At 41.0% G+C, this 19,654-nt stretch overlaps 1 protein-coding gene across 1 annotated transcript in view; it reads right to left on the reverse strand.

Moving 5' to 3' along the window:
• Window positions 1-1,447: 1,447 nt before the first annotated feature.
• Window positions 1,448-19,654, reverse strand: part of LPGAT1 (lysophosphatidylglycerol acyltransferase 1) — a 62,234-nt gene continuing 44,027 nt past the window's right edge. The window contains exons 6-8 of the mRNA XM_080342564.1: window positions 16,598-16,724; window positions 7,102-7,208; window positions 1,448-1,913 (exon numbers count right to left, since the gene is read on the reverse strand). Of these exons, the coding sequence (XP_080198690.1) occupies window positions 1,762-1,913; window positions 7,102-7,208; window positions 16,598-16,724 (386 nt within the window). The 3' untranslated portion in view covers window positions 1,448-1,761. The remainder of the gene's footprint in view (window positions 1,914-7,101; window positions 7,209-16,597; window positions 16,725-19,654) is intronic.

Below are 19,654 nucleotides of genomic sequence, written 5' to 3' on the forward strand. Positions count from 1 at the left end.
GAGCTACCTGAAGATAAAGCTACTGCTTTTAGGGAGACAGGGCTGGCGTATTTGACTAGGTGTTTGCCATTAAGTCAGGGAAACTGGCATTGCCTCCTATTTTGGTGTGCTCTGAGCTCCTCCTGCAAAGGGAACTGAGATTTGTATTCTGCACAGCACCTACCGTGATTCATGTAGCAGGAGCGGGAGAGAGAAGGGGGATCAATACTGCTAACTCTGAGCCAAAACTACTGAGGGCTTATTTTGTTCTCAGTAAAATTACTCTGTAAAAGGCAGTATGCCAACATTGAAGTTCTGGCTATCCTGCCTGTATTTAGAGAGATTAGTTTTATTTTAGGAACAGCTCTCTCAAATCTGTGTATAATCACATAAACACAATGCCAACTAGACCTGCCAGAAGACTGTACGTCATCCACATCCTTTCAAAAGTATCCTACGGTACACATCTGAAATGTCTACTCCAGTTTGCCTTTAAATTCAACTCATCCTTCTTCCAGTAAGATTTCAGCACAGTGGTGAGCTAATTATTAATACTGCCCTCCATGTAGTTATTTATTCAGAGTATTTACCATTCTTTTTTTTTTTGCAGTAGTGTCTTCCTATAGATTTAAGATAGCAATTATACCTATTTTTAATTTTTAAGAAACTAGTTTCTCTTCTATTACTCCTTAGAAAAACATTAAGTTGGTTGGCATTGGATTATTTAAACTCTCCCCCACCTATATTTAACACTGTTGCAACTAGTGGGGAGAAAAAGGCCTCTATAAACCACTCCAAGGTCACCTTGGTTGGACTGCAGGATACAAAATACAGAGGTGGCTAAAAATCACCAGCAGCACCATCAGACCTTCAGAAACACACAGAATTGCTCTGGCTTCCAGTGCCTCACAAATAAAGCTTTCCCCCATTCCCTAAGTCTTATGTCTTTCCTTCACTGTATTTTCACCTTTAAAAGTGCATTTTGAAAACTGACAACGATCATTGAGATGCATTCTGAACAGAAGGGAAAATAAACCAAGTGACTTTCTGTTTTCCAAGTTTCCTCATAACGCGAGATGCTGGTAGCACACAGAATTCACAAAGATGATGGTTAAGATCACAGCAGGGATGGGCTGATTCATCGGATGGGGGCAGCTTTTAATCACACTATGATGCTGCGACGCTTTTTTGAGGACCAATTCCTCACAAAACACACCTGACGCTTGATCTTATTTGGGTCTTGGTTTTAGATCGATGTGTCTAATACAGCAGCTGCTGAGTGCACAGCCGCAAAGATACCGCCACCAGCTCTGCCGAGTATCTTTGACTCCAGCACAATGAGTTGCAATAAAGTACAAGTTTGTGCAAATGAGGAATCTCTACCACACCAACACTGTACAGACTACTGAAGAGACAAGTTGCTGAGTTGTCTGAGCTTTAACTACAATGCCAAGAAATTCTTGTGGTGACAGAGCTTTCTTGTCACAGACATTCTTCTACGGTGGATGTACGATTGCACCTTTTGTCCAAATGCTGAATTTGCTTAAGTGTGGGTGAGAGTATACATTTTTTTAAAAATACAGACAATTCTTAAAATAATACATCATCAGGTCACTATGTTACTGATCTTCACGTTTAGTGGAGTTTAAAATTTCCCCAAAGAGAAGTAAGAGTCCGTCCAGTATTTTCCTTTACTCTTGCGTATTCACATTTGCACATACAACATGATACTCACTTGCAAGAGCCTGGATTCCCATTGTGTCCTCAGGTCCCATTCCACTTTTAAAACAGGCAATGATAAAAATACTGAAAGATGCAGTACCACATACCGCCTGACAAAAACGCAAGTGATTGTATGCCGACTAGCCACAGGTTATTGAGGGTCATCTCCCGAGAAATAGCTTTTGTTTGACCCTGCAGTGGAGGAAAAGCTCCTAAAAGAGAAAAGAAAACACATTTAATGCTTCTGCAGCAGGAACGATAGTCTTAATGTACAATTCTTTACCATTGCTGTTCGTCCCACCCACAGCGCCCACAAACAATTGGTTACATCTGTATTATGCCGTTACATTTTCAAAAGATTCTGCAGCATTATCAGTTATCTTCATTAAAAACAAAACCAAACAAACTTTTGCTTTATTGTTAAGAACGATTATTATTTCATTAGGATATAAACTTTAAGCATAAATTTCAAAGCATTCCCTAAAAGCAGCCATCCTCAACCTTTGCAGGGAGATACGACTGTCACCTAAGTTTTCTGTAGTAATTTTGAAGTTATGTTAATGTCTGTACGATCAACTTGAATGGACTCCATATTAAACTTTACAGCAGTTCGGTAATGATTTTGTATACTGTGAAGAGGCAATACACATACACTCCCAAGGTTCCTCTTGAATGTTTATGTACATCTGCACATGTACTTTTTTTTTAACAATAGTTTTCATATGTTGTTTGAACATTAATTGCTCAGCCAATCATATATACTAAGGAAGCACTGTAATTCATTATTCAGTTTTGCAGAAAGACTTCTTTTGAAATGTCTCTTTAGATGAGAAAGACTGGCAGGAGATTCAGCTATTTCCCTATTTTGACCTTTTCTGACTTACAACACTAAATTGCACGTGTCTGAATACATCAAAGCTTTATGATCATAAGCAAATCGTTGGCATGTATTTACATCAGCATGTTCAATAATTTACATTACATTTTACTGAGATGCACAAAACCTAGATGATACAAACCACTTTGTTGTTGTTGTTATAATCCTAAACAGCGGGTATAAAAACACTGAATATACCAGAGAAGATGATGTACTTGCTGCAGCATTATGGAGTCACAGCTACACATAGAAGAACAAGAAGTGAATGATTCAAAGAGTAAAGAGACAGCAGAGCCAGTTCTGCGTCTCAGAAACCTCATAATTTGGGCAATTAGATACCATCAGATACTTATCTCTGTGCTTTGCATTTGCAATCACTGGAGGAATTGCAATCAAGCGTTTAAGACAAAGCTTTTCTTCCTGTATGAATGCTCTTAAATTAAAACAAAAACCAAAACAAAACAACAAACAAAAAAAACCCCAAAACACCAACTTGCTGAGTCCCATCCTCCTCACTGAGATGTATTCTCACACGTGGGCAGATTTGCCACACCATTTATTCCTCAGCCATTCTCACTGCTAAGCTCCTCAGCTCCTCTTCGTCCACTTGGCACTGTGTTTGTTCTTCCATGGCCCATTTGTTTTCCAGAGCCATCAGTGACCTTGGTTTAAATAACCTCTTTCTCCTTGGCACTAACAGCCGCTGTCTCTTCCCCCACCCTCCTCTCCTAAGGCAACTTGTGCCTTACAGAGAAAACGCTCCTTCCCCTTCCTGGCTGAGACAAGCCCGACACTTGTAGTTGTCTTTCACAGAAACGACTCCTCCTTCCCCTCAATCATCCTGGCACTCATTATCTGTCCCTCTTCCCAATTCAATTCCTGTTTCTTGAATGGAGATGATGGATCTTTTTGGATTTCAGTAAAGCCTCTGATACTGTCTTTCACAGTATTCTCCTGGACAAGATGTTCAGCACACAGCTGGGTAAACACACAGTGCAGTGGATGAGGAATTGGCTGACGGGCCAGGCTCAAAGGGTTCTAGTAAATGGACAAACTGGAGAATGGAGCAATCACCAACTGCATGAAGTTCTACAAGGGCAAGTGCCGGATTTTGCACCTGGGACACAGCAACCCTGGCTGTGCATACAGACTGGGGGACAAGATGGTGGAAAGCAGCTCTGTGGAGAGGGATCTAGGGGTTCTGGTTGACAGCAAGTTGAACATGAGCCAACAGTGTCCCTGGCAGCCAAGAGGGACCCGTGTCCTGGGTGCATCCAGCACAGCCTGGCCAGCCGGGCAGGAGGTGATTGTCCCGCTCTGCTCCGCACTGGTGCGGCCTCACCTGGAGCACTGGGTGCAGGTTTGGGCAACACAGGGTAAAAAAGATATTAAGCTACTGGAGAGTGTCCAGAAGAGGGACACGGAGTTGGTGAAGGGTTTGGAGGGGAAGCCGTATGAGGAGCAGTTAAGTCACTGGGTTTGTTCAGCCTGGAGGAGACTGAGGGGAGACCTCATGGTGGCTACAGCTTCCTCACAAGGGGAGGAGGAAGAGCAGGTGCCAAACTCTTCTGTGACCAATGACAGAACCCAAGGGAATGGCAGGAAGATGTGCCAGGGGAGGTTCAGGTTGGACATGAGGAAAAGGTTCTTCCCCCAGAGGGTGGTGGACACTGGAACAGGCTCCCCAGGGAGGTGTCACAGCCCCAAGCCTGACAGTGTTCAAGAAGAGACTGGACAAGCTCTCAGACATATGGTGTGAACTGTAGGGTTGTCCTGTGCAGGGACAGGAGTTGGGACTTGATGATCCTTGTGGGTCCCTTCCAACTCAGGACACTCTGTGATTCTATTATCTCCACACAGAATTTCCAGATGAGGTTTCAGATTGGAACAGTAACTAGAGTACTCCCGTAACATCAGTGAAACCCCCCTCCTGCTGCCCGGGGTGATGACACTGCTCACTTTGTTAGTTGCATCACACCAGTTGGCTTATGATCAGAGTGAATGAGGAGCATGATGACTTCAGTGTGCAATTGTTCATTTCCACCTGATATGCTCCTAGTTTCTAGTGTTTTTTTAAATTATTCTCAGAGTCCCTTTGTCCTGGTAAATGTCATCTCATTTGTGTTACCACAGTGTTCAAGGTTATGCTGCTTCAGAGAAATCATGGACTTGCCAACACAAACTTTCTACTAGCTGCTAAAATAGGAGTCCTGGTGTTGCTTAGACTTGAAGATATTAACTGTAAATGTTTTTAATTTTATAAATCAAATGTGTAAAATGCACCTGTAAGAAAGGATGGGACAGTTTCATATTCAAATTTTAGACAGATACTTTTTGTTTGTTTGTTTTTAAGAGGTATTGCAGAATTCCTCAGGTCTATTTAAGTCCTTAACACTTGGGAATACAGCAAAAAGGAAAAAGCTGGTTTAGGCTTTGGTTCTTCCTGTTCCCAAATAAAAATACGCCAAAAGAATGTATTCCTACCAATGACATTGTCAACACAAACTTTTGAAGTTTCAAGGAGCATTAAGTGTTACTCCAGCTTTATGAAGTAACCTTTATGAACCGAGACAAGTTCCTAAGCAATGAGTAGTACAAAAAATAAAATGCTGAAACAGCCTTAAGCCCTAAAACCAGACCAACTTGTGACAAGGTAACAGGTCAACAGGAAAGCAGCTCTGGAGCAGCCTCAGGGCTTCCCCTCACATTAGGCCTCAGGACTTTTCCAGGAGGTTTCCAAAAACACCAACAGCACCTCTGCAGTAAAACAACAAACCTCAACTGGTACAAATGGTAGTGACTTTAAATTATGCCAATTTATGCCTACTAAGGGCCTATGTCATAGCATTTACATTTAAAACATGTCTTATTAATTCATACTGATTACACTGGCAAATTAGAACCAATTATTCTATTTTGGAAGCACATTTCAATGAATAAACCTGATTATATTCATTATCCTCTCTGAAATTCTGATCAAGTTAGATTTTTTGGGTATGAGTTATTTTAATGGTATTTGTGAAATAACATCTCAATAACAAGAGTTCTTGGAATCCTGATCACTACACTTGTATTTTTAAAGACTCCCACAAAGTAATTTGTCTAATAGAGTCCAATATATGCATTTGGATGCAATTTATACAGCAGAGCCTGACTTTGGCCATCAATGGCGGCTGGGCAGCAGTAGGATTTCATAAACCAAAATACAACTCCGGGTTGTTACAGAAATCTATCAATCTTTTCAAGCACTACAATTGATAAATTAAGTGCTCAAAACCAAATTAAATCAGTCTTCGAAATAAATCATCTACTTGAAGTAGCGTCTTTGTTTAACAGTCACTCTGGAATAATAAACTCAGTTGATTTGAGAGACTGAATATTTTTCCCCCTCAAAAACTGTGATGCCTGCTAATGAAGAGATTTTTTTTTTCAGACACAAGTTGCATTATTTCCTCTGGAGCCTTCCCACTCCGTCTATGTTTGATAAACTTCCTTTCCCGTGTGTCTAAATCAAACTATTTTTTTCTTCTCTGGATTTTCTTTTTCTTTTTTATTATGATGAATTATTCTGTTTTGTATTCTGAACACACACCCACCCCCATACCCACACACACCCACCCCTTGCTGGAGGGCAGCTGACAAACTTCAGTATTGACAACTGGATGGAAAATAAAGAGCCCGAAGGAAACACCTCCCCAGCTATAGCTTCAGAGTATTCACCTGATATTTTAAATCCCATTTGCCAGCCTACAGCAATGTTATTAATGCCCTAAGTTTATTTACACTCCTCTGATCCATTAACACGGCAAGTCTGTGATGATGGAAGTGACCCGCAGCACCTCACAGCCAGGAGGCCAGGACTGAGAGCACAGCGCTGCACATCGAGACTGCAGACTTTCAGATACGTAAGTAATTCTTACAGATCCTTCCAATCAAGGCAACTTTCTCTTTAGCCTGACAGGAAACAGAGGACTTTGGTTTTGGATCAGGCCTCCAGGCTACTTAGATCCGTCTTCTCTACCAGTATAAGTGCCAGAGGAACATACTAAATAGCTGTGCTGGGCAGATAAAATAACCTGCCTCACAGAAGAGTCTTAACCCCTTTTAGTCAAGAACTTGCTCGTTTTAAATCCTGAAGGTTTTATATTCCCTCCAAACTGAACATAAGCTCTGAATAATCTTTGAATCTTACTAAACTATTCTAACCCAATGAAATCCTGTAGAAGCAAGTTTCATGGTTGAACTATATGTTATTGCAGGAAAAAAAGAGGATTTCCTTAGATCTGTTTTGAATGTACCAACTCCTAAACACGACCCTACTCTAATGCTACCTAGGTAATTCACCTTTCCTAGATAATTTCTTATACTACCTTTCTGCCACATAAAAAGTATTAATAATTCTATTGTATTAATTATTATTATGTATTGTGTGAAGAATATATATGTGTTCTTAAACCTTTTGGAGATCCTTGTAAGAAAAAGCAGTAACAAAGCACAGTTCTCTTTGCTAGATACCATCCTACCTGTTTCATAGAAATGTGTCAGGAGATCTTCCTTTTCAATGAATCGCTGATATAGCCAGTGTGTAAGAGCTTCAGGCTCCGCAGGTACATCTTTAACTGGAAAAATCCTATCAAAGAAACAAACATAATGAACCCTAGGAAATGCATTCTGCATGTGAAGAACAAAACTCTCCTCTTCTGCCCCAGCCAAAACACAGAGAACAAGAGTTTGGTATGAATCTGACTGCACAGTTCATTCTCGCTTCCATTCACTGATCACATCGGTATTAAGGATACAAAACTGGAATATTCCAGGTCATCAGCCAGAGGCACACAGAAGATGTTGGCATTATTGTGCTGTACTACAGCATTTGATAAAAGTTACTACGTCGCTGGATTTTTTTAAATATACCACCACCACACTATATTACTACCCTTTAAAAAAACCAAGAAGCAATGAAGTGTATGCATTGAAACCAAAACAAATAAAAGACTGAGAAGGTTCAGCCACAGTTTTGAAGAAACAGTTCTTCAGCAGACAGAAGCTACACAAGGACATCACTAAGTACCAACAGCTCTTCTGTATCCCAGAAAACAAGCCCTCTGTGCTTTTCAAAGGATGCCAGCGGCTTTGTCTGAAATTTCTAAGGCAAGTTTTACACTGAGAACTGACTGTGTAAGCAAGCGCACTCCAATGTTGCTGCTCCATTTTCAAAACCCCAATGGAAGAATGACCAACGTTTTGGTACTTCTACGCTAAATATGACGTCTACTTAGAAAATCAGATATCCAGGGCAGAATTCACTGAGGTATATACATACAGAAAGCCCCAAATAGCTCACCATACCTCACTGTATTTTTTAAAAAAAATTTAAATAAAATTTCAAGTCTTACAGTAACTGTGAGATCTCCTTAGAAGACTCTAAATTCCTTTTGACATATACAGGAACTTACATATCCACTATGTTTCACTGGGAGGCCAATGCAGAAGAGATTTGTGCATCAGGGCCAGCCAGAAAAATTCATCCCCTGAAATGTAAGAGCTTTACTGTAGGTTTCTCTTTTCCCGTTTACCATGCCAGCTGCGCCACACTTCTATTTTCATTAGTGGATTTTCCATTTCATTTTCAACATTGGTCTTCGCCGATTATACTGAAAAGAATCTGACGTAACACCACAGTCATGTGGGGAATGTCTGAACAGGTATGGCAATGTCAGACTACAGAAATAAGACACTTCTGAAGAATGCTTTTGTCACTGTTTTCAACATCTTTGCTTGTGTTGTTGCCAAGTCATTTGTACCTCCTCCTCTCAGTTTGATGCAAGGAAAAATAAGTCGTAAGTGAAGGAGAGAAGCAGCAAAACATTGCGCTAATGGGTGAATTAAAAATAATAGTGCTTGGGTATATAGAGAGAACAATGTAAGGAGATGAACGATTTTATTTACCAACTATGGCATCAACACGAACTCAAGATATTTCTGTAGTCTTTGTAGTGATTCTATCCGCATCTTTCTCACGCTGCAGAGTTCTCTGTGCTCAGTAACCAGAAATTAGCAACCGTTATCTCAGGTAAAATATGAAATAGCTTGTGGTCCAGTAAATAGCTCAACTCCTCAGTGTGCGTATTAAGAACAATGACAAAGACAGATAGTAAAGTTTATAATAATATAATATAAAAAACCCCTGTATCTTGAAGCCAGACATTGTACAGTAGATTAAAAGTAAACCACACAGAGGCAAGTAAAAAACACACCCACAGAGAAAGGACCATTTTTGTTGAGAGCATAACGCTAAGAAAGACTTAACTCTCTGTCCCCAAACACAACCGAGGTGCCAAGCACTATTTTTACTCTCTTCTGCCTATCTGCTGTGAAGAGATAAAAGGACTCAGCAACGGAATATTGTGTTTCACAGCCTGTGTCTGAAGGACAGATGCTTGCTTACGCAAGGCTGAAGATGGTTCAGGACGGGCAGAAGGCGCGTGTGGGCTCAGGACAGCAGTCTCGGGTTACCCGGCCTCACACGCTGTTTCCATTGTGAGCTGCAGATATTCTTCACCTCTGAGTTCACTGCCCAGCTACCTAACACGTAACAGCTTTATAACCCACAGTTAAACCTGGTATTTTTCCAAAAGTGTACTTTCTAGTCTGAAAACATTATCATAAGACCTTACAAGATCCTCGTTAAAAACAATTTATGAGGCAGTACTTTGATGGAGTAGCGAAGTAGCATAAGTGATACCAATATTGTGAGAGACTAATGGAACACAGGATGCCACTTTCCTGCTTCCATCCATCCAGGCTCTTGCAGGAATCCATATGGTACCAGAATACTTGAATCTCTGGATATAAGCTCCGCTTCTTAAAAGTTTAAGAAGCAATTACTGTTACACCCATTTTGAATTAATATTAATGCAGAGTTGAAAACAACCAGTTTTCCTGTAACTCTACACTGGCTGCCACAATTTAGCGATGCTAAGTGCTCATGTATTTAGAAGCATTTTCAAACATATTTTCAGATTATCCAGAGTTGTTTTTTACATGTGGAACATTCTTATTAATGGCAGAGCTAAATTAGAGATGAAAGGTTTTTAAAAACAATCCTTACACTGTGGAACAATCCCTTCCTGTAGTAGATAAAGTGAAAAATAAACCCCCCTGCGTTTATACTAAATGTAATGTCACTCTAATCATTCTCTGCCCATCAGATGGCTCAGCTGGCATCTGAGTTTAAAATACGACCCTCTTTAAGGAGACTGGGTTCAGGAAAAGTAACTGGGAAAGTGTACTGATACAAAGGTCTCTACACAGACGATCCAAAATAATGGCTGAAAACCATTCCTTTAACTGGAGCAGGGTCATCACCGACCATCAGCAGCGAGGTCTGCCAGGTCGAGTGTTAAAAGATGCAGGACACAGTTTATTCTTTTCAATTAGATACATAAACATCATCAATGTGTTTGCAGCACAAGCATCATCTTGGCTCTACCCCACCTTTGTGCTTCCAGCATCAGGAACACCACTGAAAGCCAAGTTTGATGATCTCCTCAGGAAAATAAAATGTTATCACCACATAAACTGTCCTGACAAGGAACAAGGTCAGCTTGTAATATCTGAAGCTTCTAGATTCTCTTGGGCACTCAGATCTTCCTGGCTTTTGGACAAAACTAACCTCACATGGCATGAAAATAAGTGTCTCTGCCCTGGCGTGAAAAACGAGGAATTTAATAAGATAATTTGACGAGAAAATCCAAGCAGAATGGAAATACCTCCTTCTTTTACTTCTCCCCAAGGGACCAGCTGCTTGGCTGTCATCAAGGGAGAGTGGGGAGGGGGCTAAACGTCAGTAAAACTTGTGCCACCATAAGCTGCACCCTGAAGTTAGAAGTGGTGGTGGAAGTAAAGGTGTACTCTGACGGGAGCCTGCAACAGCATCCGCTATGACACAAAACCCGCCAGCTGGAGATGACCTGTCTGCAGCTGCTGGGTGACAACAGCCACGCGACACTGCACAGATCTGACCGAGGGACGGCAGCTTCACCTAAACCACCCTAAATGTGCCTGTCTCCCAAACCAGGATATATTGGCATTAATGACAGGCCAGGAGACAAGAGGGGGGTTTCAAAAAAGGAGATGTAACTGCCAAAGACATGTTGGCATACATAAGAAATCATGGAGACTTACCTACTGGCAGGCCATTTCTCAAAAGCCACCAAATAAATTCCAGAAATACGGCATTTTCTGAAACATTTAATCACTTTTAAATGGTCCTTATTGGAGAAACAACCTCTAATTCTGTATTAAAATTCTCAAGTTCATACCACCTTAAAGTACTAATTGTCTTTCATAATCTGTCCTACCATGAATAAAAAGTTTTCATTACCCCTATTTGTTTCTAAATCATAATATTATTTGCTGTTTCAGTGACTCTTTAAATAAACAAAGTATGATGGAGGTGGTTGTTAGATCACAGGCATGACCAAAAATAAGTCACTTGCATAAAAAAGCACATTAAAATATATTGCCAAACTGGATGCCCTTCATAGGCGCTTCTGCAAAACTCATTCAGCAACCACAATGCATTCTACCTTATTTATAGCCACGAGTCTAGTTTGCTTCAGTAAATCTCTATTAATATAGACACACAAAAAAAGACCTTCCTCAGTAGCTGAAAGCTCGTTCCAATGGCAGCACAGAACAAAAACTGGTGTAAGGGGAAGTTAAGCATCAAACAAACCTCATACTCAGGGTTTTTAACTTTTGGGTTTAGACAACAGAACTGCAGCACATGGGAAATCTTATTGTTAGAGAAACTTGGAGATCAGCTGAGAAACTAAGTCAGTCAAACTAAAGAAGTGGCTAGTGTAACAAGAAAAAAATAATAACCCCCAAACTCAACTCACTGTGGGGAAACACAGACACCAAAACATTTGGCTGATTTCTGCTGAGTGTAACTCCAGTGAATCTGGGTTTATGGTCAATGCACATCACAAAATAACCCAAGCATAAAGCTAAACCATTCTGAGGAGAGCACACCAACTTTTCCAACAGAGTCATTAAAAGGCAGGTCTCACAGTAATGCCTCTAGTTAGAGATGTTTTGCACCTTCCAGCTTGTTTATTTGTTTGTTTTGGTGCTTAGTGCTTCACCAGATGGATTGAAATCTGCCCCAAAAATCCTGGAAGTTAATTGGATGTTTTCCTTGAGTATTATGTTTCAGAGAGCAAGCCTAGTTTTTCAGCACTTCCCAATGAGTTTTGAGACAAGTCGGTCAGGGTCAAAAAATTATTTTCTAGATAAAAGGGTAAATTCTCACACCTTTGTGTCTTGAAGAGTCTGAAACTTGTTAACTGTCCTTTTTTTCTAGGGAAGTTTCTTTTGACATGCAGAGGAAAACCAGGCCACAACTTAGCTTAATTATGAACTCCTGACAAACATGTCATTTGTACAGAAAACTGAAGGTTGAAAAGCAAGCTTCAACTCATCATCAAAACTGAGCTTCCGAACAAAAAAGATTACTGGGTTAAACTGAACCTTCTCTGCCATTTCCATCAGCTAGAAAAGCATCCAAAATGAAAACATAAAGCTGCTGTGTCCTCTACACTCCTCTGTTGCTCCCTAAGTAGGATGAAGAAGAAATATTCCTGCAGTAAAAGGCCAGGCTATGAGAAAAGGAAACCACTAGAGCTGAAAGACCATAAGGCAGGAAGGGGTTGTGACCAAGGGGAAGGGCAGAAAGTACCGGCTGAGCACCAAGAGGCTCCGCAGCCACCACAGCAGCACTGAGAATGTGGCTTTTCCCCCCACTGCTGTCATACATTGCTTCTTCACTCTGGACTGTTCCAAGATGGAAAAAGCGTATTTAAATCCCTATTCTCCTCTCATACAGCAGATATGGCATCTGGTCAAAGATATTGTTTACTTTTACTAAGGGGGCTTTGTAATTATTTTTCCTATAACTCAGTTAAAATAAATGGTAGATGAGAAACTAGCACACCAGAGCCCACAGACTCATGCAGAACTCTCTCCCCAGCTATTTCAACATTACCCTTGAAATTTATTTCAAATGTAATCTCCCAAGACATTCCAAATTGCAAGCAATGAGCAGAATGTTATTGCCCAAAATGAAAAGTGGGAAATAACAACAGTCCAGACATACGCGATATAAATTTCCTAAAAATTTCAGAAGATATCTATGTCAAATGCAGAAAACTAGAAATACCTCTCACATTTTCCAGCTTTGGAAGACATTTCTGACATTTCCATCTTTTTAAAGATGAAGTCTACTTTACCTTGCATCTTCCTTTGCCAACTGGGTTTGTTTCAAAGAGTTAAAGAAATGCAGCAGCTTTACAAGGGACATCTGGGGGCTCAGCACCGCGCTGGCTTTTTCAAACCTCGGACACTGATTTAATCCTTGCCTACACTGTTAAGAGCAGTTAATATCTAATTATTATCAAAATTAAGAATTAATGAGGAACCACCTCAGATTTGTGACCTGAAGCATAAGCACCAGCATTCCGTGATATCCTAAATGGCTCTGTTACAGCAAAGTTTTGGTCTCCACATGGAAGATGAACCTAAAGGAGTTTCCTAGTCAAGCCATACAGCTGCACAGGTCTGGAGTGTCACCCGCTGTCCTGCAGCCTGAGCAGCCCTCAGGGAGCACAGAAATCTCCCAGGACACTTTCCAGCACATTGAAAGGCCGCGTCGCATCGTCAAACAGAAGCGCCAGGGACGAGAGGAAGGAGGTTGATGTGGCAAGTGTCAGCCAGTTGGTCACACAGGGCAGCTGTTTGTAGCACACACTGTTTAACCAGCATCAAGGGTTTGGATGTCTTTCCATAACTACTCCTGATCAAGGTCTGACACTGCAGGAGACTCAAGGCATCACTGTATTTTTGGACAAGCGAGGACACGATGTAGGCGGCACGAATGCAGCGGTCCTGAGAGACCATCTTCCACTGGCCATGCTGATAATTTCAAAATAAGCTCTAGGAAACTGACGTCAGCCCACTGGCCTTCAATTATCCAGCTTCCCAACCACAGAGAAGGTTCAAGAACGTGACACCAGAGCTGTGAGGTTTCCTTTAGCACCAGAATCATTCTGGGAGAAAACAGTTGTCCCCTACTCTTCCCTGTCCACCATCCTCACATACTCCATCTTCACAGGTTCTCAGAGGTACCAGCAGCTCTGCTAAAATCGTCAATACACGACTTAAAGCTGTCAAATCCATGAAGGTGCTCATGTGCCCATTGCATTACAACATTCTGCTAAAATAATAACGCCTAATGAGTAAAATCAGGTGATCGGGGTGGGGGGGGGGGGGGGGGGGGGCGGGGGGAACAGAAATAATCAACTGCTGTAATGCCCAGAAGGGAATTCAGCAGGAAAAACTCTGTATAAGCAACAGACACGGATGATGCGACATGAATTAATTCATGTACACATGCTGTTCAGTTGCTCTCTGCTAATCATGCCATGGATAAATATATCTTTTACCTAAAAGAGAATAATATTTTAAAGCCACAGAAAAACATCTAAAAATAAATTTTACTGTCAAAACCACTGAAGGTGAAAATTCACCGTATTAATTCCAAACTACAGGTCTGATTCCAGACACATTGAAAGGTCTTAGCATATCACAGGCAGATGATATGCTAGATCTGGAAAAAAAAAGATACAAAAGTGATATGACCTTTTTTGGTATGGAAATATTCTGGGTAGTCAAAGAGAAGAATTGCAGAAGGTCCTGACAATAGATGGAGATTAAATTAAATACCAGTAGATGCAAGGTAATGGGCACCAGGGCAGGAAAGAGCACCAGCAGCTACACATATACCGCCGCAGCCTGCAAGATGAGCTGTTGTTACTCTGGTCAGCAATCCTGAAACCACTGTGGGAAATTCAGGATGTCACTCAACTCACAAACTAGCTAGAGCAGAACCAGAAAAGGCACAGACAAAAGTAACAAGATGAGGGAAAGGCTGTTCTGTAAGGAGACACCAGGTGGAGACTTGTTGGGCTGGGAGGGGAACAGAAGCAGCAAAGGCAGGACAGGATAAAGCTCTGTAAAATCATGGGTCCTGGAGAACAGCACTGAAGAACCATTGATCCAGCACCAGCAGGACATGGGGAGCAGGGGGCACCCCTGAAAGGCACCAGATGGAGACCTTAACACAAGCAAAAAGGAGGTGGCCCCCGCTGCCACCTTCAAGAACAGTTACATGTATGTTGTGTCATGGGAAATTGTAGAAGTCTAAGTACAAGCAGATGAAAAATGGTATTAGGCAAGTTCATCAGCTCCATCGGCTCCTACTGAAAAAGCAACCCAGACATGCCCAGGACACATTTTAGCCACTGCGTGTTTGTGCTTGGTGGGATCGGGTGCCTTCCTGCACCGCTGCCACAGCCACAGGCTTGGGTTAAATGTGTCTCTAAGAATCGCCACTTTGCACCCAGCTAAAGCCCTTGCCATGCAGAGGACACGTGGCTGAACCTGACGTGCCAGTCTGAGAATTAACCAGGACTGCAAAGTACTGGGCCAAAGCCCCAGTTAAAAGCAAGACACTCAGTTCTCATTTCAGAGGTATTACATCCACCTCTCGGCCTTCAGAGACATCCCACTGTGTTACTTTCAATTTGGGATGTACTTTGAATGTTTTTACAGGGTCAGCTGTAACAACTAGAGGTTATTTAAAAAAAAAAACAAAAACAAACCAACAAACAAAAGCTCAGAGAAGCTTGCCCCTGTCTAAATCAGTGATCTAGACCCTCCGGAAGAAAACAAACCTACACCCAACAATAAACAATTTCTAGTATTTTTTCCATAGAATTTTAAGTACTACCAGAACTGTAACATTCAAGTTCAATGCAAGGAAGGTTACATCATCTTTGGGCTCATGCTCAAAAATAGGTTTTGAATATACACATTTAGAAGCAGGAAGTTAATTCAAACTTAAGATAACTTTCTTTTTTAAAGGACGTATTTTTGGAAATACTCCTTAGTAAAATTCTAAATACATTCAACTTGCAATTATCCCAGAGATCTAAGCGAGTACCAAGGTGACCTCAATAAAGCACAATAGATATATCTTACATCAATTAGCATGTAAGCATGTTCACCTTCAGAAAAACTTGAAGGCAGACTTCTATAAAAAGCAAGGGACAGACTTATGAAATGGCTGTGATGAGGAGCTCCAGTGAGCAGCCCGTCCTCTGCACCACACAGCACTGACACAGCGCTGACGCTGGGGAAGGTCATTCCCAGTTTAACTGCTACCCAGGGGATCCACACAACGATATCTGAAAGCTCACTGTAAAAGTCTAAAAGCCCCCCAAATCAGCAAAAGGGGATTAAACCAAAATAACGCACCTTTGGGATAAAACACAATCAACTTACTTGACATAGGAAAACTGTTGAAATGTTTCTAGAGATTTCAAACTTGCAATTAACTGCAAACCAAAAGCAAAATGCAACTTCTTCTCGCCATTAAATTAGGTTTTGAGACAAAGCTGCTGAGGAGAAAAGTTTTAATTGTATCCCATCCCAGGTGTTAATGGGATTTGCTACTATTTCCAGAGGGTTGCTCTGCTCAACTATTAATAGTATGCTGTGAGTGAAAAAGCTGACACTTTTGTCAGAAAGTTGTTATTTAATAATATAGTGATTTTTAATTTGTTGTCATTATTAAAATTCAGGGTGGGTTTACCAGCACCTTAACATTAAAGTGGAAAAGAAGACCTAGCCATCAAATATATTTCCCATAACTATATTCAACCACAGGACATCAGGCAAAAACTTACATGTGCTAAGATATGGAAAGATCACAGAACTTTTCAAGATGAAACTGTGTTGTGTTTAGATAATATGAGTTGCCCACCTGTGTGAGATGCACATTAAAAAAGACGTTGCTACTGATTTCCCATATCCTGAAACATGATGTTAGTAATTTGTGAATATTTGTTTTTTAATATTTTAGCTCAATGTAAGAGTAGAAGGTTTATTTCCTACCTGTAATGTACATGTGTAACTGTTGGTTGTCGGTAGCCAAGAATCCAGGTTTGGATGTCTATAGGGTCACCTTTGGGATACGCAATGGTTGTATCTATCACCCACTGGAGGCCTTTTGATTTGCTCTCTAGGAACAAAGAGAAACACGGTATTAGAAGCAATCAGAAAGTGCACATCACTTATTTGATTATTTCATTTTTATATTTCATGAGGTATGAGGCACAAATAAAATAAGCCATAAATCAACTCCAGATTTCATTACAGAACACAGACATACTCCTACACACTTCAGCTAGACCAAGATTTTACTTTCACAGTTATTTCTGTAGTTCCTACATATTACAGTACACAGAACAGAACAAGTTCACTCACTGGGTATGAGTATAGATACATAACATATTGGCCCAAAAGTTAGGTGCTTCCCATCATTCACCAAAAGGAAACCTTCAAGAATAAAAATCCAGCTTTCTTGGTCTGCACTTCAAGCACATTTACAACTGGCCCTTCATAAGAGCTTGCAGTTACAGCTCAATGATGAAGTCACAGCCACGAAGATCCGTCAGAGGTTCTCAAAAATGGGAGTTACAGGATAAAGAGGAAATATGTCACATTGTGTATTACAGACAAGGAAACAACCAACAGAACATGGTCAGTTTTTACAACAGAGAGGAGATTGCATCCACAAGGTCCTAGAAAGACTGATACCAGCACATGTTCATAGGCTGCTTGGCATAATTAGAAACTGAGAAAGGGATCAAAGGAAGTGGAAAATATTTGCTATGAAGCTGATTCCGGAGACTCCAATTTAAATCTGAACACAGGTTACTACCAGCAATAGTCAAGGTCAAGGTATCAACCTAGTCATGACCTCTCTCTGGCATGTCTTCAATTCACAGGTTTGCAAAGAAGGAGAGCGGCATATCTAGAAAGCAAATCAGGACGGAGGGGCACGCTGCCAAAGGGGCACTTTGACTTTAGCTTGTCAATTTTATATTTGTTCTGTGGAACTGGAGCTGCCTTCTATCTGAGGGCATGTTATGTTCAGGCTACTATAGTAATATGCTTACTTAATGCTTAATACACTAGTATAGTAATATGCTTACATCATAGCCAGCAATATCTTAAAGCATTTACAAAGTTGACTATTAAAAACAGCCACCTGTTGGCAGAAGCGTCTAGGAGGTCTGAGGTCTTAGCACAAAGCCTAAGACTCTTCAAGCCTGCAGCTGGGAAAGCTATGAAGGAAATATGATAGAGGCTGACAAATGCATTGTCGGCATGAAGAATGTGCACAGGAATGGACTGTTCACCACCTTTCTCCATACAAGACCTCATGTATCAAAAATGAAGCCAAGAGGAAAAGTTTTCAAAGCAAACAGAAATGATTCTTTGCGCAGATGGGAATAAAACTGTGGGGAACCCCTTGCCAAAGGATGTCAAGGATGCCAAAAGCTGGATTCAAAAGGAAGTGGGACAACTACATGGAAGAAATCGGTTGGAAGGTAACTAAACAGCAGAAACCCACCATGCTGGAAAAAGAGAAGCCGGGAGAGCATCCAGGAGAAGTGTGATGCATGTTTGCTGTGTTCACATAGAATCATAGAATGTCCCGAGTTGGAAGGGACCCACAAGGATCGAGTCCAACTCCTGTCCCTACATAGGACAACCCCACAGTTCACACCATGTGTCTGAGGGTGATGTCCAGTCTCTTCAGGCCTGGGGCTATGACACCTCCCTGGGAAGCCTGTTTCAGTGCTCCACCACCGTCCAGGTGAAGAACCTTTTCCTCATGTCCAACCTGAACCTCCCTTGGCACATCTTCCTGGCACATGCTTCCTCTGATATCCACTGAGAGTCACAGACAAGATGCTGAGCTAGAGAGATGTTTGGTCTTGCCCAGAATCACCACTCTAATTTTAGAGAAGAGCTATGACATACATGAAGAAACCTGCAACACACAGCCCAAGGCACACCCCAAAAACCAGTTATTAACACCAAGGAGAACAAACGTGCAAGGACTGACTTGTGAGTTTCTACCTGCATTTCATTTCATTTCATTTGCACTTAATTTGAGAGAAGACAATTACAGCAACACTATCACATATAACTATCAAGCATTTTAACCATCACCTTGTGTTTTCACGGTGTCTACTCAACAATGGAGTTGTACTGCTTCATTACAAATGCATATACAGTAATGAATATGACTAGACAGTATTTCCTAATATTTATGTTATGAATTATTAGTAGCATGAAATGTGTTATCCCAAAATTTGACCAAGTACAAGCTACACAGGTCAAGCTGAAACATGCACAGGGTCACCTTCTGGAAATATAGTATTTAAAAACCCTGACAGACATGTGAAATGGGAACACAAGGTCCCATCAGAGGCTCCAGGTTTGCCAGGCTGTCAAGTCTCTCAAGAAAAGCACTAACTAGAGTTGTTAATTTTAAAAGTAGCAATGTATTAGAAAAAAGCCAATATAAAATGAATAGTAAATCCACAGAAGTATTAATTTAGAAATGGATTTTGGAACAAGGCCATTCAATTTATTATTTTCCCAGAAGTACAGTAAGAATGGACAAAGACAAGTAAATCATCTGAGACAGAAAGCAACAAAGATCATTAATTACACTTAAAAAGTGCCAGATGAATACAGGCACATTATCTTATTATTTACAGTAACGTGTTTTAAAATCATTTATTAAACATTTAGCTTGTATTTCAAGCTGTACTTTCAGTGGATAATGGTTCAAACTTCATTACGAGAAGACTCCTGCAGTCCTCTTCCGTGCCGATTTCCTACATTCTGCTTCTGTGGAGCAAAGCTGCTGCACAGATTCCTCAGACCAGCTCCAACCTCACCTCAAACGTCTTCCAGGGCACGAGTGGGGAGAAAAAACTGCCTCTGACAGCCCACTAGGAACTCCAGTTAAAAAAACAATAACATAAAATAAATGCTGAAGATAACTCCAGCCTCCACAGGCCCTCCTTTAGAGCAAGAGGGCCTTAGCACAGCTCAGTGTGCAGTTACCAAGATCTACTCTCAAATCAC

This window comes from Nesoenas mayeri (genome assembly GCF_963082525.1).
Source record: "Nesoenas mayeri genome assembly, chromosome: 3".
In the NCBI taxonomy this organism is placed as follows: Eukaryota; Metazoa; Chordata; class Aves; order Columbiformes; family Columbidae; genus Nesoenas; species Nesoenas mayeri.